This window comes from Eleginops maclovinus, chromosome 6, assembly GCF_036324505.1.
Source record: "Eleginops maclovinus isolate JMC-PN-2008 ecotype Puerto Natales chromosome 6, JC_Emac_rtc_rv5, whole genome shotgun sequence".
Classification (NCBI taxonomy): domain Eukaryota; kingdom Metazoa; phylum Chordata; class Actinopteri; order Perciformes; family Eleginopidae; genus Eleginops; species Eleginops maclovinus.
The window spans coordinates 2582892-2609685 of record NC_086354.1 but is presented as its reverse complement, the minus strand read 5'-3'; the positions used below and the strand labels follow the sequence as shown (position 1 = coordinate 2609685).

The 26794-nt window shown below is 40.9% G+C and overlaps 1 protein-coding gene across 1 annotated transcript; it reads left to right on the top strand.

Annotated features, from left to right (window-relative positions):
- Positions 1 to 16783: 16783 nt before the first annotated feature.
- dnajb6a (DnaJ heat shock protein family (Hsp40) member B6a) lies at positions 16784 to 26362 on the top strand. The gene is made up of 8 exons (XM_063885219.1): positions 16784 to 16968; positions 19345 to 19441; positions 21267 to 21376; positions 21529 to 21594; positions 22715 to 22825; positions 23841 to 23990; positions 24079 to 24295; positions 25465 to 26362. The coding sequence occupies exons 2-8, from the start codon at positions 19377 to 19379 to the stop codon at positions 25568 to 25570; spliced, it is 825 nt and encodes a 274-aa protein (XP_063741289.1). The 5' UTR covers positions 16784 to 16968; positions 19345 to 19376; the 3' UTR covers positions 25571 to 26362.
- Positions 26363 to 26794: the final 432 nt, after the last annotated feature.

Below are 26794 nucleotides of genomic sequence, written 5' to 3'. Positions count from 1 at the left end.
TAAAATCATAGACTGTATAAATAATGGACATAGTATCTGTGACGTCATTCATAGGTTTATGAAGAGCCGTAATGAAGCTTAAAGTGGGCGACTCCCACCGTCAACATCTTCTCAGTCTACCTCCCGCCCACTCCCGGCTAATCCAAATATGGACATAGGGTTGAGCTGAAGCGGGCGTGGCTACCGTATGCTACTCTCATGCGGTAGTATTTTCTCCAGCGGCAGGGTGGCTATCATACGCTCCCGTTTAGCATCGTGGGCGTCTTGCTCGAAGGCTAACCCAACGGCTAACTAGCTAGCTAACGAGCTAATCTAACAAGCGACTGCACGATACTTTATACATTCCATGGAGCAGACACTGATAATTAGTGCTAACGGTGCTAATAATAAAAGTTCACTTACCAAAAAAGCTGGAGACCAGACTTCTTGGACGGTCTGTTAGTACAGTCAATCGCACAGCAAGCCATATTATGTCTGATATTTGCATTCAAAAGGCACCAACACCACCAACATGTCCAACAGGTCAAGTGCAGTGACTGTTAGCGGAGCTAGCAGAGCAGACAACTAGCGGCTAGCGCCCACTGACGGCGCTAACCTGTCAATCAAAGCGACCACGCCCTTAATTATGCATACATTTAAGCCTTAATATAATTAAAACGGGAGAGTTATATAGAAATTCACCCTCCTCACAGTTGTCATGAATAGGGAAATTAGCTATAAAGACCAAAAGCAATTTTTGTACCACACTGTAAACATGTTTATTTCTGCTGTAAAAATTGGCATTTTAACATGGGGGATCTATGTAAATTGCTCTTTGCCAGGCCACGCGGCCAACTGCAGTTTTTGGCACTTCTGTATGTGTTTCACTGTTCAACCCCGGAGGTTGCCCCTTGGCTAAAATGCGTGATCTGTTTGGTATTTTGAGCAAAACACGTCAGAGACATGTTTTTTAAATTTTTTATATTTGAGACCTATAATATATGCCATAAAAGAGCATAATAGGAGACCTTTAAAGTTGATGTATATGGGTCATTCCAGAATTGGAGGATATTTCCTGTCCCACCTGTAAAATTATAAATAATCCATGCCCAAAATTCTAAAACATACACTTGTTGTGTTAAATATACTTGTCCTTAGACAAAATGTAAAATCAGTTGTAGAAGAAGTGGTTTCAAAATATTATTTAAAATATCAAATAGCTCTAAAATGGCTTTTTTCTCTTGTCCCTACTTCTTGGTGACCAACTTGCATGTCTTTTAACTTATATTTGTTTGCAATGTTTGTGTTAATACATGTCTTTTGCAAATCTCAAAGCAGTTTGTTAAATCATAAACCATTTTAAATAACAGTCATTTTAAACTGAAAGTGTGTCCCTAACATGCGCGCAACCAGGGCCGGCCCTAGCCCACTGGCTGCCCTAGGCAATACTGAGATTTGCGCGGTGATTCATAGGAGTACTGTCTCTTTGTCTTTCGCAGCCTCTTCTGCTTCAGAGCAGTTTCCACATTCATCTTATCACAGAGTTCTCTGGCTGATACCTGGGCTGAACTAAATCCATTTCCTCTATAGGTGTTGAGAAAGGCTTCTGCAGTCTTAAGGAGCTGAAGAGCCACATCCAATTGCATGGACACAGACTGCAACATTTTGCTGACATGCTGAATTTTGGCAAGAATATCATACCAAACCCCACTGCAAATGCAAAATCTGTATGATCCTACCTCTTCAGCCAAGGACTGTGCCTCAGTTCCAATAACTGCATCTGTGGCTGTATTCCTCACCTCTAGCAGAGCCTCTCTGACTTCTGCTGTCTGAAATCTTACAGCCTGGACACTATTTATCCGGCTTTCCCATCTGGTGTCGGACCAAGATTTCAGAGTTGTCTTAACATGCTGCTTCAAAATGTTCCATCTTTGTGTGGAAGCAGAGAATAGTGTGAGTAGCTTTGTAAGTAGTCAAAGTAATTTTTGGCCTCGGTTGAGCTTTTTGATGCATCTGCTACCACCAAGTTTAGAGTATGGGCTCCACATGGAACAAATAAAGCCTGAGGGTTTACTCTCAGGAGTCTGGCTTGGACTCCCTTTGACTTTCCTTTCATATTTGCACCATTGTCATATGATTGTCCCCGACAGTCCTCAAAGGGAATGTTAAACACCTCCAGTTCTCTCAAAATGAGGATTGAGAGGCTTTCTCCAGTGGATGATTCTACTTCAAGGAACCCCATTAAGTACTCTTTTACTGCTGGTGTTTCTTGTATCGCGACGGTTCGAAGTACAACCGACAGTTGCTCTTGGTGGCTCACGTCAGGAGTACAATCCAAAATGACTGAGAAATATTTTGATTGTTTTATTTCCCTAATCATATGCTGCACAATTTTGTCACCAATACAATCAATCAACTCGTTCTGAATAATTTTCCCTAAGTATGTTGTGTGCAGTCCTCCTCTTTCAGCCGCAGCAACATGTTGTCTGAGGAATGGGTGAAACTTGACCAAGAGCTCAACCTCTTTGAGGAAGTTCCCATTGTTTGGCTGGTAAAGCCTGTCTGACCCTCCCCTAGTGGAATATTGTGCTCTGCCAATGAATGAATGATGGCCACCAACCTAGTCAGGACCTCACGCCATCTCCTCCTTTCAGCCTGAAGAAGTATCATTTCAACTTTATCAATTGTCTGGCCTTTTTCGAGACTGGTCTCCAGTTCCTGTGCTGCGAATATTCTGGACTAGTCTCATGAGTTTTTAGGACTTGGTCGCAATTCCCACTGCTGATCAGGGTAAAGCTTTTCATTGAGAAGAGCTTGCAGCAGAAACAGTAAAGACTATTTTTGTTCTTTGAGTACACCAACCAGCTTCTCCTAATTTTTTCTCCATTCACTAACTTTCGGTAAAAGTACTGGTGATGGCAACTTCGTCCATCCTGTCGTTTGAGAAAGGTGAAATCTGGATTGTTTTGATATGGTCCTCTATTGACTAATTCAGTCCTCACCGTGTCAGACAGGGTTGGCCAGTCAGTAGGATCAATAGATGCTCCCCTGACGGACTCATGGATATCAGAACTTGTTGTGGGGGATAGGGTGTCTGCAGGCTGTAGTGTAGAAGCAGGGCCGGTTGTGTCTGTTGCTCCTTCACCTGAAGGCAAATACATACAATTGATGTTAATCTTTTAATACAGATACATTGTGGCAATAGGCAATACACTGACAGATTTTCTCTCTTGTTCATATGTTTAGATTTATCACTGATCTTGTGAGTCATAATATGACAGGCAGTAAATACATCTAAATCCTAATTTTTTAACTAGATCAGTGGTGTTTAATGGAGTGAACACTTATTAAAACATTTGAAGTTGGCATTAGGTGTAAATAAATTATTGTTTTGTAAGCTTTTAAGTGTAAAGTAAAATAAAGATTATTAAATAGACTTACCTGCGGCAGGCTCTGTGTCCCTGGTCTGTGTTTCACTGGTTGCTGAAGTACTAGATGTCCTAGATGTCCCTTCACCTGCAGCGGAATTCAAGCATAGAATCCATCCATGGTGTTAGTTACACCATTGTATTTGGTCAAATGTATACTCCTACCACATAAGAACATTGTACAAATAAAGTTAGACCATATGCATTGATAGCCCACTACTACTTCTACTACTAAAACTAATACTATTTCTACCACCAATAAATAATGATTAAACAAACATACAAAGTTCAGAGAGAGGTGAACCTGGGGGATCAGCTGAGCTTTCTTCAGGAGGGGAGGGTCTCAGCAAAAATGTCTGGAGTGTATCTGGACAATTTCAAATATAAAATAATAGTAGCATAATATAACACCCATGTAAACGATAGCCCACAACCAAAGTGTTTATCCAAAGCATCCTATGTGACATAGTTAAAATGAACTTAAAGCTATGTGTCATCTTGTGTCAGTCTGTTCAGCTTCTGAAAGTTGATGTTAGTCTAGCTACCACTGCTTTAGACAGGTTGGAAAGCTAGCTCTAGCAAGCTACTAGTTCTACCTCCGTGCTGCTAGTGCTACTACTAGCAAACTCCCCCCATGGGTTCAGAATATTTAAAAAATATTCTGTATGTTTATAACTAGTGATACTGCTTGGAGAAATGGTGACACATGACATGAGTACGTGCTTCCAAATATTAGTAATCTGTCAAACATTCTTGAATACATTTTTATCAGGCTAGCTAGCTCCATTTACCAAGCAAGCTTACTAGGAATAGAATAATGCTAGAAAGCTATTCTAGGCTAGCTGAGCACGATGCAGTGATAGCTAGCTTCTACCATGTTCTTTTGTTTTAATGAGGTTTTATTTCACCAGGGTTTTATTTCATTTTTTTCGTTAATAAATGTTGTTAAGAGAAAGATGTATGCTTAAGGACGCCACTAGAGGGCGCCACTAGAGGACACGCCCGACCAATTCGGCACCCTAGGCAGGCGCCTAGTTCGCCTATACCTAGAGCCGGCCCTGCGTGCAACCCTGTTACCCGAACCAATTAACCTTGGCAGAGGAAGTTTAAAAAACTGCAGTCACATGACACAGAGGAAATAACATTATCAAGCCATGGGTAGACCAAAGCTCAGTCCTCTCTTTTATTTTTCATATTTATCGTATTCTTTCAGTCTAGAACACGTGTGGCACTCTAACCCGCTCAACCCTGTTACTCATATTATCAAAATAAGACACATTCAATTCAAAGTTATCTTTTTTTAGGTAAATAACTAAGTGTGTCCTTACTTTGAAAGAAGCATTACATTCTGCAGTTAGCGTGAATTCCTAAATGATAAAGCTAAAATAAGCAACCCTGTTCCTATAACTCAATCAATAGGAAATGACAGACACAGGGTTGCACAATAGTAGTAGAATTTATTATTTTTAGAAACATTACATGTTTATAGTATATAATTTAGCATAATATACAGTGGGGCAAAAAAGTATTTAGTCAGCCACCAATTGTGCAAGTTCTCCCATTTAAAAAGATGAGAGAGGCCTGTCATTTTTATCATAGGTATACTTCAACTATGAGAGACAGAATGAGAAAAAAAAATCCAGGAAATCACATTGTAGGATTTTTAAAGGATTTATTTTCAAATGATTGTGGAAAATAAGTATTTGGTCAATAACAAAAGTTCATCTCAATACTTTGTTATATACCCTTTGTTGGCAATGACAGAGGTCAAACGTTTTCTGTAAGTCTTAACAAGGTTTTCACACACTGTTGCTGGTATTTTGGCCCATTCCTCCATGCAGATCTCCTCTAAAGCAGTGATGTTTTGGGGCTGTCGCTGGACAACATGGACTTTCAACTCCCTCCAAAGATTTTCTATGGGGTTGAGATCTGGAGACTGGCTAGGCCACTCCAGGACCTTGAAATGCTTCTTACGAAGCCACTCCTTCGTTGCCCTGGCGGTGTGTTTGGGATCATTGTCATGCTGAAAGACCCAGCCACGCTTCATCTTCAGTGCCCTTGCTGATGGAAGGAGGTTTTCACTCAAAATCTCACGATACATGGCCCCATTCATTCTTTCCTTTACACGGATGAGTCGTCCTGGTCCCTTTGCAGAAAAACAGCCCCAAAGCATGATGTTTCCACCCCCATGCTTCACAGTAGGTATGGTGTTCTTTGGATGCAACTCTGCATTCTTTCTCCTCCAAACACGACGAGTTGAGTTTTTACCAAAAAGTTCTATTTTGGTTTCATCTGACCATATGACATTCTCCCAATCCTCTTCTGGATCATCCAAATGCCCTCTAGCAAACTTCAGACGGGCCTGGACATGTACTGGCTTAAGCAGGGGGACACGTCTGGAACTGCAGGATTTAAGTCCCTGGCGGCGTAGTGTGTTACTGATGGTAGCCTCTGTTACTTTGGTCCCAGCTCTCTGCAGGTCATTCACTAGGTCCCCCCGTGTGGTTCTGGGATTTTTGCTCACCGTTCTTGTGATCATTTTGACCCCACGGGGTGAGATCTTGCGTGGAGCCCCAGATGGAGGGAGATTAGCAGTGGTCTTGTATGTCTTCCATTTTCTAATAATTGCTCCCACAGTTGATTTCTTCACACCAAGCTGCTTACCTATTGCAGATTCAGTTTTCCCAGCCTGGTGCAGGTCTACAATTTTGTCTCTGGTCTCCTTTGACAGCTCTTTGGTCTTGGCCATAGTGGAGTTTGGAGTATGACTGTTTGAGGTTGTGGACAGGTGTCTTTTATACTGATAACGAGTTCAAAAAGGTGCCATTAATACAGGTAACGAGTGGAGGACAGAGGAGCCTCTTAAAGAAGAAGTTACAGGTCTGTGAGAGCCAGAAATCTTGCTTGTTTGTAGGTGACCAAATACTTATTTTACCGAGGAGTTTACCAATAAATTCTTTAAAAATCCTACAATGTGATTTTCTGGATTTTTTTCCCTCATTTTGTCTCTCATAGTTGAGGTATACCTATGATAACAATTACAGGCCTCTCTCATCTTTTTAAATGGGAGAACTTGCACAATTGGTGGCTGACTAAATACTTTTTTGCCCCACTGTACATGTTTTAACATTTTCCCAGATTATGAATTCCTCTTTTGTTTATTTAAAGTTGATTGCTATTGATTTTGAGCTGGCCAAGTCATTTGTTGTGATGCTTTACTACCTGTTTTTATCAAATACATAACACAAAAATAGAAAATGAAGGATTCATTTTTTTAAAGTTTTGATCCAATTCTGGAATGACCCATATAGCCCGGTATCACACATTTTACATTTGTTTCAGTGGAGTTTACAGAATATGAATATGGTTATTATAAGTTATAAGAGGTGAAGTGTTTCCCCTTCTCAAAGGTCAGTAAAGACAACTTTAGTTCTGCGACAGCTGCTGGATGTCTTCTTGGTCCAGGATGAGAAACGCTTGAAGCAATTTTTCCTTTTTTTCTCCTTCTTCTCCTCTGGCTCTGTGTCTCCAAATGTTTTATCTGGTGCAGGCTGGACTTTGAAACCACCAGGGGGCAGTATGACCTCATAAATTCTACTGGTGTCGCTCATGCTGTGGAAATAAAACACAAGAAGTTCATCAAATAAGGTTTCATCCCAGCTGAGCAGAAACGCTGCTTTTAATAACTGGAAAATGTAGCCAAACTAAACATGGCTGATATAAGGAGAGGAACTGGTATTACTTAGATTGGGGGTTCAATGAGGGGCTGCAGTCATTTTGTGGAAGTGGATGAAGGGTAAGCTCTTGTGAATTATTGTTTCAAGGCTTTCAGAAAAGCTTTAATGTTCTAAATCCAACAACATGCTAATGATCATAAACATAACTAAACACGCTTGAAAATAATAGCACAAGGACTTTCAAAGTGTTGAACTTTATAGTTGTTTCTGCAGGACGGACAAAGATAACTCCTGGTGGAAGTGACGAATGTGTTTTCAGGGATTCAATTGAGCTGTTGAATGAAGACATGATCAATAACCACATACAGTAGATAGCACTGGTAGAAGCCAGACCTTGTTACCCAGAGGTGAGAGACACTGACTTTAATGAAGAATCAAATATAGAAATGTATTAGTCTAAACCTACCAATCTTCAATGTCCTTGATCTCCATGATCTCTGCTTCGGTTGTGTGACTGGTACCTAGCTCCTGAGTTTCATTGCTGTCGAAGGAAATATCACACTTTAATATTCATGGCCAGAGAAAAGTAATATGAAAGTATTAAAATCTGCAATCTACGAGTATCCCTTATTGCATTCTGAAAAATCTTATTAGGACAAATTATAGTTTGATTACGCCAACTCAGAAAGATCTATTGATGTTTCTTGTGATAGATGTCCTAATCCCATATTATCATTTATTCATATTCTATTTATTATGGGTATGACTCAGCACAGTAATAGAACAGATTTATAATTAAATGAATCATAATAATAAAACCCAAAATATACAAAAAAAACGTTTTGGATACATCTAGTACAGTACACTAAATATCCAAAGAGATGATTAAAATATTATTAAGCAGGTGTTTTTTTTAGGTGAACAGAACAGAGTGATTTCAGAACTGCAGGTATCTTGAATTTGACTGTCGACAAGTCAAAATTGATTTGGCGGTTAAATTCACGTTACATAAAAGGTTATTGGTAATAATCTGAATTCTGTAATCTTTATACTTCTATGGGAGAAAATAGAGCCTCTTAAAGCTCAGACACTTACTCTGAGCTACAGAGGAGTCGGCCCCTTCCGATGATTGGATGTTGGAGAACTTCACTGGGGGTGATCCTCTTATTGGCATCCACGTGAAGCATCGCCTTCAGCAGATCGATGCACTCCTTCCTTTCATCAGCCTCCAAGACTCTCAGTTTTTTCAGATGACACTAAAAACAAAGGGCAAATCCAGCAGCAATAAATTAAGCTTTCCGATTCGTTAAAGGATAGTCAATTATTGTACATTTCTCAAAAGCTACAGCCGGATCTACTCAAACACATACTTTGTTCAAATCGTCCAGGTTGTGGAATCGGTAGCGCCTCTTTTCGTGGGGTTTCAGAGTTAGCCAGTTCTCTTCTGATGACTGAAAGAAGGTTAAACAGTTTTAGATACAGAATTATGTTCTTAACTTCAAGAAAATGTATTCTCAACTATAGCAGATATTTGTTTTGTAGTGTGGTTGTACCATGAGTCTCCAGACGGAATCTGAATTTACAAAATGTAGGCGGCTGTGTTCACCCATTTTTAGAAGATGGTCCGGAGGAACACCCAGTAGCTCCACCATGTATCGCACCTGTTTTTAAACCACAGAATCACATCTACATATGCAACAAGATGCTACTCATTTCCAACAGTCAACACTAAGATAAGATAGCACACCAAATGTTGTTTCATGCAATAGTGTTACCGAATGATCATGATTAGATCTTATGTTATTATTTAAGATAAACTGTTTCCTACGAAATGGCAGTGTTTCATGATGCAAAGCAGTCTGTGGAGCTTTGGCTTGGTATCAAACCTCAATAAGTTTTGGGACTGAAATGAAATGTGGCAATAGCAACGGGTAACAATTAAAAAGTGAAATGTTTGATTCATTGTTACCTGTGCTTCTTCTTCTTCTTACATTACTAGATCTTTTAGGAGGAGAGAGGAAGCAGTCAATGACTTACCACTTCATCATCACTGTTCCCTAGAAAGAGCATCTTGCAGAGCAAAAGGAATGGCATCAAAACACCCAGAGACCACATGTCGATGGCCTCGGAAAAAGGAAGTCCCAAAAATTTTTTCTGGAGCCCTGAATATTAACAAATGTAGAAAACAGTTGGTGAATATCTCCCTGCTTTGCTCTGCAGGTCGGAAATGCACATCCAAAGTCAGGGAGCTTCACCCTGTGGGAATTAGCTTCGCAGTCCACCACCATGATGTTGTCTAGCACTGTATCTGCATGGATCACTCCGATGTCCTTCAGGGTTTTTAGTGCTGTCGCCATCTGCAAGTCAAAATATCCGTTATGAAATAGACAGCTCTCTGAATCCAGTGTCAGGTGTGATGCTACGGTATCCATACCTGTTGGACGACGCTCCGGACTTCGTGTAAATCCAGAGGGGACAGGTTTCTCTTCTCCAGTATGAAGTCACCCAGAGCCATATCGAACATCTCAAAGGCCAGAGCAGTTCTGCCGTCGCTCAGCGGGAACGATTCAATGAACCTGACAATATTATGCTCTTGCATTCTCTTCCACTTAAAGAAGTGCAGCAGAGTCTCCTGGAGATAACACCGAGCAGCGTGACGCTTAGTTGTTGACACACAGTTGACCAACTAAACTTATGGAAACATTATTACATAAAGACCTCATTAAATATGAATGATGCATATAGGGAACTACTTCATAGCCGCCGTCGCCTTTTCTATGATGGACCTTTACTGCAACAGTCTTGTTTGTGTCCTTCTTGACATATTTGACCACCTTTCCAAAGCCTCCCTTGCCCAGAATTGTCAGTGGTTCATAGTTTGGGGGGAACAGGCTGGGGAGGTGACTGTTAGTACATCCCATCATTAACATTTTTCCTAAAGTGAAAGAGAAGAACAGGTCACCCTGTCATGTTGAACACATATCTACCTATCAATTAATCGTTTGCGTACTCATACGTATTTTCAAAACTCACTCACTCCTCACTCTCTGTGTTTGTTATAAACATGTTATCTAGAATAATCTAGAACTATTTAATGAGTCAATTTTAAAGGGGACGTATTTCCCCCCTCGGTTTATACATGTATTTGCTGTTTCTACTAGAGCATGTTTACATGTTTGCTTTAGTAAACAAAAAACACAACATTTTTCTCATTCTTTCAGTCTGAATATAGCTGTAAATCTGTCAGTCTTTGTGCCTGTCTCTTTAAAAAACGTTAAATAACACATAAATAGAGATACTTACACGGCGAACAGACATATTAAACATACACTAAATGAGGTAGTGACTTTAGCTGTTCTACAGATTGGTTTATCATTTAATGAATAAACTCCTCCCACATGTCCTACATGAGGGGAATCACTTACCGGTATCAGCTTAGAGTTTGTGTGCAGTCGGATGACCAAAGGACAGAGAGCCGACCCTACCTAAGAAATTAGTTCTAAAGCGTCCGTATGAGGTCCCGTTCTACAATTCCAAAGTTCCGTGCCATTCCAATGTGCTTTAGTGTTGCATTAAACATGGTTGTGAATATGAACTTATCACCATATTAACCCTTACAGAAAGAAACATGTCTGTTTCCCTAACCCTAACCCTACCACAGGTAATAATGGAAAATGTCACATGTGATACCATGTAGAGCCCATGTGGAACACATTTTACCAGATTTTCCCCTTGGCATTTTCAACTCCCACTTTTGAATACCAAAGTGGAAAATAAAGAAATCAGATGCAGACTTTCCAAAGTAATGCAGTAATGTGTTTTAAAGCAGTGGTTCTCAACTGGTCAAGCCTCAGGATTTTCCAAGTTTTGAACCACTGCAGTTATATATATACAGTATATATATTTCTCTGCATATACTTTTAAGTAAAGTGAATTACAGTTAATACATTTTCAGTATATGTCCATGGGAACAAACCCACATCCTCAACTTTAGTGCCATGCAAGGCAGATTATATCCCTAGACAGAACCAAAGTATGCTTTTAAACAATTTTAAACTGGTGATGGTCATGAAGTTTTCTAGAATCAGAATTGAACTTTATGAAATAAAAAAGGCACATCTTTTTTCTCCATCCATCCATCCATCCATCCATCCATCCATCCATCCATCCATCCATCCATCCATCCATCCATCCATCCATCCATCCATCCATCCATCCATCCATCCATCCATCCATCCATCCACCCATCTTCTCCCGCTTTTCCGTCAGGGTTGCGGAGGTAATAGCTCCAGCAGAGAGCCCCAAACTTTCCTTTCCCTGGCCACATCAACCAGCTCTGACTGGGGGATTCCAAGACGCTCCCAGGCCAGCGAAGAGATATAATCCCTCCACCTGGTCCTAGGTCTACCCCTCGGTCTCTTCCCAGCTGGACGTGCCTGGAACACCTCCCTAGGGAGGTTCCCAGGTGGCATCCTCACTAGGTGCCCGGACCACCTCAACTGGCTCCTTTCAACGTGAAGGAGCAGCGGTTCTACTCCGAGTCCCTCCCGGATGACTGAACTTCTCACCATATCCCTAAGGGAGATGCCAGCCACCCTGCGGAGAAATCCCATTTCGGCCGCTTGTATCCGCAATCTCGTTCTTTTGGTCATGACCCATCCTTCATGACCATAGGTGAGGGTAGGAATGAAGATGGCCCGGTCGACAGAGAGCTTTGCCCTCCGGCCCATCTCTCGCTCCATTGCTCCCTCACTCGAGAACAAGACCCCGAGATACTTGAACTCCTTCACTTGGGGAAAGGCCTCATTCCCTACCTGGAGTGGACAGTCCATCGGTTTCCTGCTGAGAACCATGGCCTCAGATTTGGAGGTGCTGATCCTCATCCCAGCCGCTACACACTCGGTCGCGAACCGATCCAGTGAGTGCTGAAGGTCACAGACCGATGAAGCCATTAGGACCACATCATCTGCAAAAAGCAGAGGTGCAATCCTTAGCCCACCGAACTGCAGACCCCCTCCCCCACGACTACGCCTAGAAATCCTGTCCATGAATATCACAAACAGGATTGGTGACAAAGCGCAGCCCTGGCGGAGGCCAACCCTCACCGGAAATCGGTCCGACGTGCTACCGAGGACCCGGACACAGCTCTCGCTTTGAGAGTACAGAGATTGGATGGCCCTGAGTAGAGACCCCCTCACCCCATACTCCCACAGCACCTCCTACAGTATCTCCCTGGGAACCTGGTCATACGCCTTCTCCGAATCCACAAAGCACATGTAGACCAGATGAGCGTACTCCCAGGCCCCCTCCAGGATCCTTGCAAGAGTGAAAAGCTGGTCCGTCGTTCCATGACCAGGACGCAAACCGCATTGTTCCTCTTCAATCTGAGGTTCGACAATTGGCCAGACCCTCCTTTCCAGCACCTTAGAGTAAACTTTCCCGGGGAGGCTGAGTAATGTGATGCCTCTGTAATTGGCACACACCCTCTGATCCCCCTTTTTAAAAAGGGGAACCACCACCCCGGTCTGCCACTCCTTCGGTACTGTTTCCGACTTCCACGCAATGTTGATGAGATGTGTCAACCATGACAGTCCCTCAACACCCAGAGCCATCAGCATTTCTGGGTGGATCTCATCCATCCCTGGGGCTTTGCCACTGTGGAGCTGTTTGACTACATCAGTGACTTCCCCCCGTGAGATTGGAATTGATCCCCCTTCATACTCCAGCTCCGCCTCTAACATAGAGGGCGAAGTTGTTGGATTCAGGAGTTCCTCAAAGTGTTCCTTCCACCGCCCTAACACACTATCAGTTGAGGTCAACAGCGTCCCATCTTTACTGTACACAGCTTGGAAGGTTCCCTGCTTCCCCCTCCTGAGGTGTTGGACGGTTCTCCAGAACAACTTTGGTGCCGACCGAAAGTCCTTCTCCATGGCTTCTCCGAACTTCTCCCACATACCCGCTACTTTGCCTCGGCCACGGCTGAGGCTGCTGCCCTTCGGGCCCGTCGATACCTTGCAAATGCGTCAGGAGTACCCATGGATAACATATCCCGGAAGGCCTCCTTCTTCAGTCGGACGGCTTCCCTGACCACCGGTGTCCACCAGGAGGTTCGAGGGTTACCGCCCCTTGAGGCACCTTAGACCTTGAGACCACAGCTCCCCGCCGCAGCTTCGGCAATGGAGGCTTTGAACACCGCCCACTCTGGTTCAATGTCCCCAGCCTCCACAGGGATGCCTGAAAAGCTCCACCGGAGGTGTGAGTTGAAGGCCTTGGGACTCCTCCAGACGTTTCCAGTTCACCTGCACTACACGTTTGGGCTTACCAGGTCTGTCCAGAGGCTTCCCCCGCCACTCGACCCAACTCACTACCAGATGGTGATCAGTTGACAACTCCGCCCCTCTCTTCACCCGAGTGTCCAAAACATGCGGCCTCAGGTCCGATGATACGATAACAAAATCGATCATGGACCTTCTGCCTAGGGTGCTCTGGTACCACGTACACTTATGAGCATCCTTATGTTCGAACATGGTGTTTGTTATGGCCAATCCATGACTAGCACAGAAGTCCAGTAACAAACCACCACTCTTGTTCAGATCGGGGGGGCCGTTCCTCCCAATCATGCCCCTCCAAGTGTCTCCATCATTGCCAACGTGTGCATTGAAGTCTCCAAGCAAGACTAAGGAGTCCCCTTCAGGAGCCCCATACAGGACTTCTTTCAGGGTCTCCAAGAAGGCCGATTACTCTGAACTGCTGTTTGGTGCATAAGCACACACAACAGTCAGAGTTTTCCCCCCCATGATCCGCAGGCGTAGGGAGGCGACCCTCTCTTCCACTGGGGTAAACTCCAACAAAGCGGCACTCAACCGGGAGCTTGTGAGTATCCCCACACCCGCTCGGCGCCTCACACCTTGGGCAACTCCGGAGAAGAATAGATTCCAACCCCTATCAAGAAGTAAGGTTCCAGAGCCGACACTGTGCGTAGAGGTGAGCCCCACCAGATCCAACTGGTAACGCTCCACCTCCCGCACAAGCTCCAGCTCCACATCTTTTTTCTATTAAATAAAAAGACAGACTTGGAGCCAATCCTGGGAACAAGATATTTTGAAATACTAACATTTAAACTATGCATTCTGGTACACTCTGAGAAGAAAATAAATACATCTATTATTACCCGACATATTTAATAATATTTAATGCCATTTATCTTTTGTTACTTTGTTCTGCCAGCTGCAGCTGCTCCTCACAGAGAGGAGAGAGAGAGGAGAGCGGCTGTGTGAATCACTTTAGATTGTGAATAAGGTTAGATAGCCCCCATTGTTCTGGGGGTGAAAATGAAAGACAGCCTACTATGGAGGTCATTTACTATACATATATATACACTGCCCGGCCAAAAAAAAATCACAAGCAGGCTTGGAATTTCGTCATTTTAGGGGCAAAGCCATTTGACCTTTTGTGTCACGAATTTGTTTAGGGCACAAAGGCCATATGGGGAAAAATGTGGATTTGGAGCTTACAAATAAACGACTTAACTTTCTGATCATAAAAACACATGAATGACATGGAAAACAAATTACTTTTTTACTACACTGCGCATTGAATAGAGTAGTTGTTCATTCAATGTGTGTGGCAAAAAATAAATCACAAGTGGAGCAAAGCACTTGCAGCCCCACGGAAACATCATCTCATAAGTCAGAGCTGATTGGCTGTAGGTGTGTGTGCGAAAAGTGTAGTTATGAAGAGGAGACAAGAGGGCTTAGACTACATCACCAGGGTTAAATAATACAAACAGAACATGAAAGAAGTTAACCATCTACTGGAGCTTTGGTGAGCGGAAGTATAGTTTAAGTATCGATGGATCGATTGCTATTGTAACCACGGTGATGAGTGTCTGTGTTTTCCTATAGTCTGGTGTTTTCATGCTGAGGCATCACGCCACTGGGTGAGGGGAAAGGAGGTTCCTAGAGAGAGAGAGCGACGGGGGAATGCTATGGGAGAGCTAACAGTATATATGTGTGCGAGTAATAATTAACGTTCTTCTTTGTTGTTTTGGCGTGGTTCCGGACGACAGTAACCTGTCTCAGAAGTGAATAAACTCACGGACAAAAGGAGACACGAGGCCTCCTTGTATTCTTAAAGCGAGACGCTGCAATGATGATTGAATGATGCGATGATGACACGTGAGGTGCGCGTAACCAATCCAAGCTACAAGGACTAATGCAGTCCAGAGCCCAGACCACCACTCTGACACTTTTAAAGCAACTTCGAGATTTTAACAGTATCAGGGCACAACGGCCATGGTGGCCATAGGACGTACAATCTGGGGTTGCTGCAGTTGGTCTGGTCTAGGTTCAGCAACGTGCCCAAAGAATGAGGTCAGCTGACTACCGGAATATACTGAAGGACCAGGTTATTCCATCAATGGACTTTTTCTTCCCTGATGGCACGGGCATGTTCCAAGATGACAATGGCAGGATCCATCGGGCTCAAACTGTGAAAGAGTGGTTCAGGGAGCGTGAGACATCATTTTCACACATGGATTGGCCCCCACAGAGTCCAGACCTGAACCTGATTGAGAATCTTTGGGATGTGCTCGAGAACACTTTGCACATGTGTTCCCATGGGTTTCCCATGTGCCAAGCAAATGTGTTCTACATATTTCATGTGTTCTTACACGTAAAATAACATGTGTGCAAAGTCACATGTACTGTATATGTTTTCACATGTGATCCTATGTGTTTTTGGACATGTGAAATTCATTAACTTTTTCTGTAAGGAAAATTGTTTTCTTATTGTGTTACAGCAGCAGTGCGTTCAGGCATTAACATGGTAAAAAGGTGGAACAAAGTATAAACATAATACAATTTATTTTGCTTTTAATCTTCAAAACACAGATTTCATTTGCAAAAATACAATTCAAAAAGTCATATTTGATCTATTTCACCCAAAATCACATATGTAAAGCTGTACAACATTTTAAATAATGTACTGAATTTGAATCATTGTTACATTTTGAGTACCTAAATTGATATGACCAGTCATAAAAACTGTAATGCAAATGTTAACAGAATATGCAAATGTTGATAAGCTATAAGTAAACTATGCGGCGTCTCTGTAAATATAAATGTGGTATGTAGTCCGACTCTACATGACATTACACTTTTTGCAGTTACTGCTGCAGATATGGCAAATCAATCTACATATTTTATATTTGCTGTCCAAGGTTCTGATCCTGGGTCAGTCACATTTGTGGGAGCTGTCCAAGGTATTCATGTCATATTTAGACTGAATAATGGCTTCATGTCATCAGCTAAAATTAATTCAGTAAAGTTTTGCCTTTTATCTTATTTTTGCTTTACGTTATACAGCACTGTCAGCTCATTGGTGCTAGTTAGTTCAATCAGGGTTTATTGGCATGGACATTTCAGGTAACAGTGTTGCCAAACCATCAAATACACAAGTACACAATGATACCGTAATAATAATAAATAATAATATGCAAATGAATTCCACAAAACATATATATATATATATATATTTATTAATTCTTGTTTCCTGAAAATATAAATTATTTGGGTAGGGCAGAGGTATTACTATTCGAAATGCGGTTGGGTTTAATTTAAATAGCGGAAAGGTATCCAAGAGTGAGTGATGTAGTAGCTGACCAGCTCCATTAGGTGGCAGCAACGCAACACACATGAGGCAAAGCTACCGTTAAACCAAGAGTAGAAGAAGAAGATGCATTCAGAAACAGGACGTTGCGTCTAATCTGAAAACCTGCAGACTGCTGAACATGAATAAACCTGTTTAGCATCTGACTCAACCTAAATGACAAACTGGCTGACCTGCACATCTTCTGAATTCACGGACAGCTGGACTTGAGTTGGGTAAGAGTGTTTGACAGCGGAGCTAATGTGGCTAATGATGTTTACCGTGCTAAAATACCTCTGTAACCAGTTTACGTTAGGCTCGCTAAGGTGAGCAGCTAACATACGCTACGTCAAACAAAAACAGCTTCAGCGAGAAAAGATGCATCACTTGGAAATTTTGGACATACTATACATTCCCTTTAAATACATATTCCCCGTGAACGCCACGGTTCCTGGCTCTTTCTTTATTGTTTGCCAGGTAGCAGCAGCCAGGGTCACGGAGAGATAAACAGCTAGCCTCTCATCCGGCTGCACCGCGCTGTGTGGCCGTTAGTTTACAGCTACACGGTTGAGGCGTTAAGTCCTAATGCTAACGAGGTATCTGACCCCAATGGGATGCTGTGGTGATGCACCATGACACAGAGACGGAGTTCACTTCTCATTCACAAGCATTGAGGTTCCAATTGCCAGCAGCACTACCATGGTCATTAACAGCGGTTGGTACACAGTATAAAACGGAGCATCCTCCCTGCAGAGTGCGGGATGGATTAAAACCTGCTATAGTAAGAAAGAAAAACGAAAGGTTTAGAGAGAATAATTTCCTGTACTTACTCCATGTTATTGGTGTTTATATTGTGGAATGACTGTTGCCGGTTTCTTGCATTAAATTATGTAAATGTAATTTAATATTTTATTGTGTGACTTAGTTGAATACTCGATTCTGATTGGTCAATTCAGAACATGTGACACGTTGTTTATACAATAGTACAGACCGCTGTCAAGGACTATAATGACCGTTGCTAAGCAGGAAAATATGAAGAAAAATATGTTTGTTTTCTAACAGAGTATATAGCAAACATGTATGTTTTATCATCTAACATCTACGACAGCACCAACATTCGGATTACTATTTTTACATATTTAGCCGTAACAAATACTGTGCTTCCTGCAGTTTTCATATTGCACCAGCCCATATTGGAGTTTGATTCCATTTCAAATAACTGCACAGCCCTAGTCTCAGTGCTAAACTCTTCAAACTTGTATGTTTAAATGAGCTAATGTGTAGAATGACCATTGTGCACTGCTGAGCCTTTTCATTAGAACCTTATATTGACTGCATTTATAAATATATCAAATACAAAGTGAGTGAGTAGGCTTCCATAGAATTTAAATCATTACCAAATCTATAATAACTTTTAAGAACAGCATATGCAGTTGAACAGTGTGCAATGTAATTTTTTGAACAGTGTGCAATGTAATTTTCAAATGTTATAGAGTTTTGTTGTTAGTGTTCAAAGTTTTTATAACTTTGTTTTACTTGTAAAGTAATTCAGTTTTTCACGTCACATCTTTAAAATAGAGTTAAACTAATTAACATAATCCTGCAGGGTTTTGGCTGAGGCTCTGTTATATACCAGCACTACAAAGGAGCCTTTGTTTAAACATAACCACACAAAACCATGTGAATGCATTTTAGAATTAATCTGAGAAGAGAGCAGTGTTCACAGTTCTGAGACAAAGGGTGCTCTGATAGGTGGTGCACAGAGACATTCCTTTATCAAACGGTCACAACCCAAAATGTGGCTTTACTTAAAACATCAATTTTGTAACTGTAATGTAAGGCTAGTGGTACTTTTATGTTTGAAACCAGAATTAATGGTAGTTGGTAAGTCTAACCATGGACAGGGGTCTCAAATAAGAAACTCTACAAGCACCACATCTGTGTTGAGTTTCTGTAACCTGTTACTATGCATTGTCAAATAAACTGATAAATAGGGAAAATATCCACCAAAATACGTTTTTAAATATAAAATGTGTTAGGCAATGGTCCACATTAGCAAGTCACCCATAATTCCAATCCAAAAGAAAGTGTCAAAAGTGCTGCTTTGTTATTATATTATAACATTGTTGGCATTTTGTTGATTTCTTAATTTTCTCTTATGAGGATTAGGGCCAAATACCATTTTTTAAAATTTAAATTCTATATTTATTTTCAGAAGTCTGACTTTATTAAAAAAAAGTCAGACTTCTGAAAATAAATATAGAATTCAAAATACTTTTACATTTTATTTTAGAATGGAATTGATTTCAGATTTATTCCAGCTTCTAAATTCTTCCTTTCTTTTCCAAATTATGAGAATAAATACAAATGTGTATTTCAAATAGGTTTTTCACGCATGGCCCTAATCCTCACCATATTTCAACCCTGTTTGACACAATCAATGTATTAATATTTATTAAGTAAAACATAAAATACAGTATGTATTCCCACTGTAAATATTTAATGAAGATATAATTGTCCCTTCTGATTCAACACAGGTCATGTTTTGAATGTTAAATCCAGGACCATAGTGGCTCTATTAATCTAATGCACCAATAATCTCTCTGTTTCAGCTCCCTGAAGTTTCTCCCTTTACCCCCTCATCATGGTGGAGTACTACCAGGTGTTAGGAGTACGGAGAGAATCGTCTGCAGATGACATAAAGAAAGCGTGAGTCGGATCGTGTTTAAAATGTTGTTTTTCAGCTGTGATGAATTTTTTACGGTGGCAGGTGCCAATGTACCTCAACGGCCCAAAACATTCTCAAAAACGATGCAAATAGGAAAACACAAATGTGCCAAATCACATGCAAATGAAGAAAAGTCTTCAACCTGAGGAAACACAGCGTTAACTAAAAGCGCTGCATAAAACTCTGCAAAAACAAACACACTGCAAATAAAGAAGCTGCACAAACGTATTAAAACACAACGGATAACAGGGGACACTAAAAAGTGGGCACTGCACAGCTGGGACCGGAGTGTTTGTGCCATTCAGGATTATAAAGCTGGACAACTGTTTTGAGCTTCTTGCAGCATATTGTATTTGTAGCATTTTGTTTATGCAGCGCTTTCAGTAAATGCTGTGCTTATTGGTGAATGTTTTCTACACTGCACGTGTTGATAAAGATGTTTCTTCATTTGCATGTGATTAGGTACATTTGTGTTTTTATATTTGCATCTTTTCTGAAGCTGCAGTGCGTTCTCCTGATGGCTTTGTTTTGGGCCGTCCTCGCTGCACTGTAACGAGTCTGAGGAGTACATCTTCTTACGACTCTTCTCAGTGTGTTGCATCTGCTTTACCTGCTGAGTTTACCACACTGATATGGGCCCATTATCCTGCAGGTGAAAGGTGTTCCTGTGTGCTCTCAGATCTGTATTTGCAGAAGGTTTAATGCTTATTTCATGTTCATTAGTGAATCATTTAGTTCCCTGCTTTTTACCCAGTAAAATGCTAAATTTGGAGTATTCAACCACCTTGTTTCCTTTTTCAGCCTTTGTGTTGATATTTTTGCTCCTCATCAATCGCTGCAACTTTTCCTTCGCATTCTGCACAACTTTAATGTCTTTCAACAAACAAAGTTAGAATGTACACATGACTCTGAATGGTCAGTGAGTAGATGTTTGTCTGCATTCTAGATTTTCTATAATAGAATCATTCATCACATATATAATATTATCTTACTGTTACATTGTTTTAAGCATTACTATCAATGGCAAAATAAAGTTACTAGAGCTGTCAAAGTTAACGTGTTATTATTAAGGCCAATAAACACTGAGGAGGATGAGGCTCTGCTAGAAATAATTTGCATCGCAGCGATGTAAGCAAGATTCATAACTTCAGGAGAATATTTATTTTGTTGCTGATTGTTGCAATAACAATCATGTATTGAATAAAAATTATTTATAATAAACATACTTAATAATGTATAATAATTAAACAATTAATATTTATAATAAATAAATAATTATAATATTATAATTTATAATAAATACATACATTTTAATAAATGAGCATTGTTTATTTAGAATAAATACAGAATTTATTATTAACCAATCATACTTGTCCACTCGTAAAATATCCATTTAAGGTACATTTAGAATAGATAAAAGTGTGCAAATAATTTGTGATTCATCGTGAGTTAACTATGAACGATCATCCAATTAATCGGGATTAAATATTTGTATCGATTGACAGGCCTAAAAGTTACACATCCTGGAGTACATGCTGCATTTTCTCATGTATGTCTAGGAAATCTTTTAATTAGTATCTACAATGTGATTTAGTAATATTAGAAACAAATTCATGTAATTATTGAATGGCAATGTTTCACACATGTGCGTATCAACAGTAATAACTCAATGAAATGACACAAATACTTCAGCGGAGGAAAGGGTAACGAGGTGTCATGATGTCTGGATAAAGGCACAGAAAACTCTGTGTTTAATTTTTCAGTGGATCTTTATTAAGCTGTTATCTTCTGTCTGTCTTGGCGTAGCTACAGAAAGCTGGCCTTGAAGTGGCACCCTGACAAAAACCCAGAGAACAAGGAGGAGGCCGAGAGGAAGTTCAAGGAACTGTCAGAGGCCTACGAAGTGCTCTCAGACGGTTCGTACACAACTCTGAACCCATTTGCAAACACACTGAGGAAACACCGCTTACACTGAGGAGTTCCTCTCCCTCCTCATCTGCTCTTCCTGTGTCTGACTTCTTTTCACTGTTGTTTTTTCTATTTTAATACTTTTCATTTCCCCTTCCAGTCAACAAGAGGAGCTTATATGATCGCTATGGCAAAGAGGGGCTGACAGGGAACAATGGAGGAAGAGGTAAAACATATCATCCATACATCCTGTCCTGTGTGTGTGTGGAAACAACCAGGGAACATATTCACATCTTTTTAATACTAATCAATCAATGCAGACAATGTGCACATTTTTACTTAGTTAAGTTTATATAAATGTTATTATCTTTTATTATGTTTGTATTGGCCAAACTTGAACTGCTTATTTTTATTGTATTATATTTATTTTATTGTATCTTCCTATTGCACATTCTTACCCTTCTTGTTTTAATCATTTTATTATTATTTTTAAAATGTATCTCTCTTCATTTTATTCAAACATATAGAAACAAACCCACATTTCCCTGGATAAATAAAGAATTCTGATTATGATAAAAAGCATGACATTAGACTAAATAATGAATCATTTCCAGGTTACTACAGCCCAAACGGTAAAGTATCTGAAGGTATTTAGTGATGATGTCATGTTTATTGCAAACGCAACTAAATGAGATACAGTTTAAACAAAAAAAGCATTAAATGACTAAATAACAATTCACAAATCATACAAATAAACAGATTAACAATAACCTACAGGATAAAGGTCACAACTAACTGATATATCATTAATGTCCATACTCTAAACTCACCCATTTTATCATCTATCATTAAAATATGATCTTGATTTCTTATACTGATGGTTATTTATTTCCATTGCATACATTTCATATACCAGATTCTTCCTTTTGAATGTGTTACGTTTTTATCTTCAAACCAGTTCCTTGTTACTTACGTTTAATAATTGTGGCTCTTATTACAAGATTTTTATTTTAGATTTCCTCTGTTGTTTTCCCATGTAATAGTAAAAGGGTTATTATTCATAAATAAATGAATATAGTATGTGTTCTGTGTTAGTAAGCACACACTCATAGCATAGCATGTCTGTTTCTTTGACTCCCCTGAGTATTTTAGATCCTGGTAATTATTCTGGGAGGAACTGTTCTTCAGAGTGCACTGCAAATATATAAGGTGCAAATGTTCGTTTGACGTTGGATGGGTCAGAATGCTGAATATAAACGCTGACCTGGCTGTGTCGAACGTATTTTATAATTTTTCGTCTAGCTCTGTTCCAACTGTTTACAGGGGTTTTCTCTGACATTTTTCAGGAGGGCATTTCCACAATGGAAATCATTTCCAAGAACCGTTCACATTCCGAAACCCAGACGACGTCTTCAGGGAATTCTTCGGAGGCAGAGACCCGTTTGCAGACTTTTTTGGTAAGTCCCATTCTACACCTCTACGTTAGATCAGAACATTTTCAGCCTGGATCAGAATCCTCCTCTTCCCCTGCGATTTATTTAAAATGGAGCCCCTGAGGTGAAGACACCTTCACCCAGTCAATCTGAAGAGTTTGCTTCCATAACATTCCAGTATACATTAAATTACACATCAATGTGTTTATTTTACAAACTGTGTGTATCTGAGGATTTCTCCTGAATTCCCTGAAAGCTAGCATGACATGATGCCTTATGTACACATTTGTCAACATGTCGAGAAAACATCTACTGTAATACACAAAGAAAAATGTTCTTCATCTTAAGCTTTGCCCTGTTCAGCTGTAGTAAAAATGTCATTTCAAAACAAACCTTTTTTTATAATAGTTTTTTTCTCTTAGACATAAATCTCCCCTTTAGTAGCGCTAACACACAGCCAGCTCTTCAGTTTCACTGTTCCCTTGACAAAAAGCTATGGGATTTTTCTATTGGATTTTTGCTGTAAAATAGATCTGTGGCAGACACATGTTTATGATACTTACAAATTTTGTTCTGCATGATAATCTCTACAAATTGACAATATTTTTTTTATCTTTGAAGCCTAAATGCAATCTCCAGAAGTAAAAAGCTAACGTAAGGCTATAAACCAACCTCATCCTGAACACATGACTGCACATCACTACCGCTAAGCTAAAGGTGGCTAATGTTTGACCTGATTATGTTTAGTAGTTTCATTTAGTCCCTTGTTAGCAGTAACTGTTTTATGACGCATAGAAGCTTCAGACATTCACCAGTGGGGTGTTTACTTGCTGATTTTATATTGTATAAATTAAACATGAAAATCTCTTAAGCCTGTGTTAACCACAGATCTAATTTCTGGCTTTGAACCTTAAAATCCTTAAGAATTGCTGAAATGCTAACTCATTTCCCGCTTTTGGGACTCATTCCTGCCCCACTCTGAGTTATCCCTCCCCTCCTGTAACCCTCTCACTCCTGCTGCTTCCTGTCCGTCTCTCAGGTGCAGATCCGTTTAGTGAGGATCCATTTTTTGGCAGTGGTCGGCGGCACCACCACAGCCAGCGACATCGCAGCCGGACAGGCGGCTCGTTTTTCGGGGGCTTTGTTGGTTTCCCTCCCTTCGGTGCTGGCTTCTCACCTTTTGACCCAGGTAGGACCTGCACCAGTGATTCAATCACAGACAGCCCCTGTTGCTTGCCCCTGTTCAAACAAAACTCTCTCTCTCCTGTTCATCTAAGGCTTCGGTTCTTTCGGCTCTATGAGCCCCATGGGTCATATGGCTCCCATGGGTCACATGACAACCATGGGCAGCCTGGGGGGTGGAGGCTTCACCTCGTTTTCCTCCAGTTCCTTCGGAGGAGGAGGAGGAGGAGGGGGTGGAGGAGGCATGGGAAACTTCCGCTCTGTGTCCACCTCCACTAAGATCATCAACGGCAGGAAGATCACCACTAAGAGGTAACCCTTACAACGGATCAATAAAGCTGCTGGGATTCAGTTTTCTGAATCTTAGACATTTCACTGGAAATAAAAAATCTTACATTATTTGTTTTGTAAATGAAAACCAAAATGAATACGTTTGGTTTTCATTAGAGAATAAGTTGGACTCTGATGTGCAATAAGGTTGACTAAAATTACACATTGATTGTTTTCGGCTGGCCTTAAATGCCTGACTTGTTCAATATATTTAGATAAATATTAAGGACATTTGACTGATTTAAAACAGCAGGGGGGGCAGCAGTGTACAGCTGTTCTCCAACAGTTATGGCACAGAAAAAATACTACACAAGCATCCTCCTGCTGCCGTTCTGACATGATCTAACGAAGCCATAGCGGAACATTCTCCCAGCGGAGCGCTCTGTCTGAACCAAACAGCAGTCCTTTAAACGTCTGAGCGGCTTGAGCTCAGAGCCTCTCAGTCCCACACATCCAGAGCTGGGAAGTACACATACTTTGTTACTGTACTGTCACTCTTTATTTTTTTGACAACCTTTTACTCCTTACATTTTTAACGCAAATACCTGTATTTTCAGAACAGCTCGTTAATTAGCATGAATTAGCATATGCAGACGAGCTAAGAAATGGCTTGGCCTATTTGGACACTTTTGAAGTGGTTTCGGGGGTTATTGAGGATGTCTTTCAGTTGATCCAAATTGGCAGTTTTAACCAGAAAGTGGCCATATTTATACTCCTGGTGGGCTGATTTTTATCCTAAAAATGTCAGAAATTGATTCAACATCCTTAATAGACTCCAAAACCACTCCGAATCAGTCTAAATCAGACAGGCCAATCTTTAGCTACTGTATGCATGTGCTCATTATTGCACCTCATGCCAGTTGTTCAAAATGCCCAACATATGCAAGTTAGCATCCGGCAGTTTCTATGTGCTGGGGACCTGTACTACACAATTCTAACATAAAACTTCAGGGTACTCAACATTTCCAGGGTCACAGTGCTGCCGAGTAGACTAAAACTACATTTCAAAGCCCATACTTCTTCTACCGGAGGAAGTGTGTGTGTGTGTGTGTCTTTACTTGAACTTGTAAAGAGTGTTTTAAACCTGAGTATCTGCACTTGAAGGATGTGTGTGCTGTTGCCATCTCTGCTTACGTCGTCCTCTCTTGCAGAATTATAGAGAATGGTCAGGAGCGGGTGGAGGTGGAGGAGGACGGCCAGCTGCGGTCACTCACCGTTAACGGGAAGGAGCAGCTGCTGCGACTGGAACACAAGTGAAGAGGAGGAGGAGGAGGAGGAGGAGGAGGAGGAGGAGTGTTACCTCAGCACAAACACACCAACAAACTTGAGCTTGACGCAGAAGGAGAAAAAAAAGAGCAACAAACCGATGTAATAATAGTCTCTACTGTTGTTTGGATGTACATACTTAGGTTATTCCCCCCCCTCTCATGTCCCCCCCCCCCCACCCCGCCGCTGACTCTCTGGAGGATTTGGATGCAGACTTTTCTATGCATTTCGTTCATGTGTTTTTCAATTGGAGTTGTGTTTATTTTTTTGGCTCAGGGTGGTGTTATTGTTTCCGTGTTTGGGACCACAGTGTTATTCTGATATATGATGACCACCCCCCCCCCCTCGCCCCGCCCCCATGTTACTTTCTGTATGCACTCCACTATGTTCAGAAAACAAGGCATGACTTTGCTTCTTCATCTGAAAAGTAGAAAAGAAAATTTGATTTTAAAAAGTTGGTAAAAACGACTGACCCACCCCCCACCCCCACCCCTCTCTGTTTACTGCTAGTCTAACCTCTTAGTAATAATTCTTTTTTATTAAAAAAAAAAAAAAAGCTGGTAGGATGAGTTATGCAATTTTATATGTTCTAATACCAATGTGTTTTCTGTTTATTTAATTATGCATGTACACCTGTCAATGTTGAGTCTTAATGTTAAAGCTGCATTATGATGCACAAATAATGGAAGGCATTCTATAAATGATATATGGATATAGAAGGAATTTTGTGTACTTTGTTAAACCAATAAATCTCAATTACATTCTGTTTTCAGGATGCTCCAACATGGCGGCTCTCCTCTGTGCGCACAGCTAAAGTACATCTCTGCAGGTTCTTAGAATTGTGACTTAAAGGTCTCCTATTATACTATATTGAACAATATATTGTTGGGCAATATCTATACCAAACTTGTCTGTGACGTGTTTTGCTCAAAATACCAAACAGATCCCCCATTGTAGCATGCCTCATCCCCCTCTATCTCAGCCCTGTTCCTGAAGTGCTGATTCTGTGCTGTAGCTTTAAATGAACTAGCTGCTGCTGGCCACGCCCCTTTGGAGCTGCTGCTGGCCCCGCCCCTTTGGAGCTGCTGCTGGCCACGCCCCTTTGGAGCGTCACGATCTCTCCTCTGAAGAGAGTTTTCTACTGGGAGAAACTCAGCTAAACGCTGCTGTGGTTAAACGCCTTATTATGTTCAAACCACATCCAGCATTATTTCT

What these genes read in the sequence shown, in the direction of transcription:
- dnajb6a (XM_063885219.1), top strand. Translation starts at nt 19,377, where the DNA reads ATGGTGGAGTACTACCAGGTGTTAGGAGTACGGAGAGAATCGTCTGCA. An exon ending in GCAGATGACATAAAGAAAGC is followed by an intron (nt 19,442 to 21,266) that starts GTGAGTCGGATC and finishes GTCTTGGCGTAG; the next exon opens with CTACAGAAAGCTGGCCTTGA. An exon ending in CTACGAAGTGCTCTCAGACG is followed by an intron (nt 21,377 to 21,528) that starts GTTCGTACACAA and finishes TTCCCCTTCCAG; the next exon opens with TCAACAAGAGGAGCTTATAT.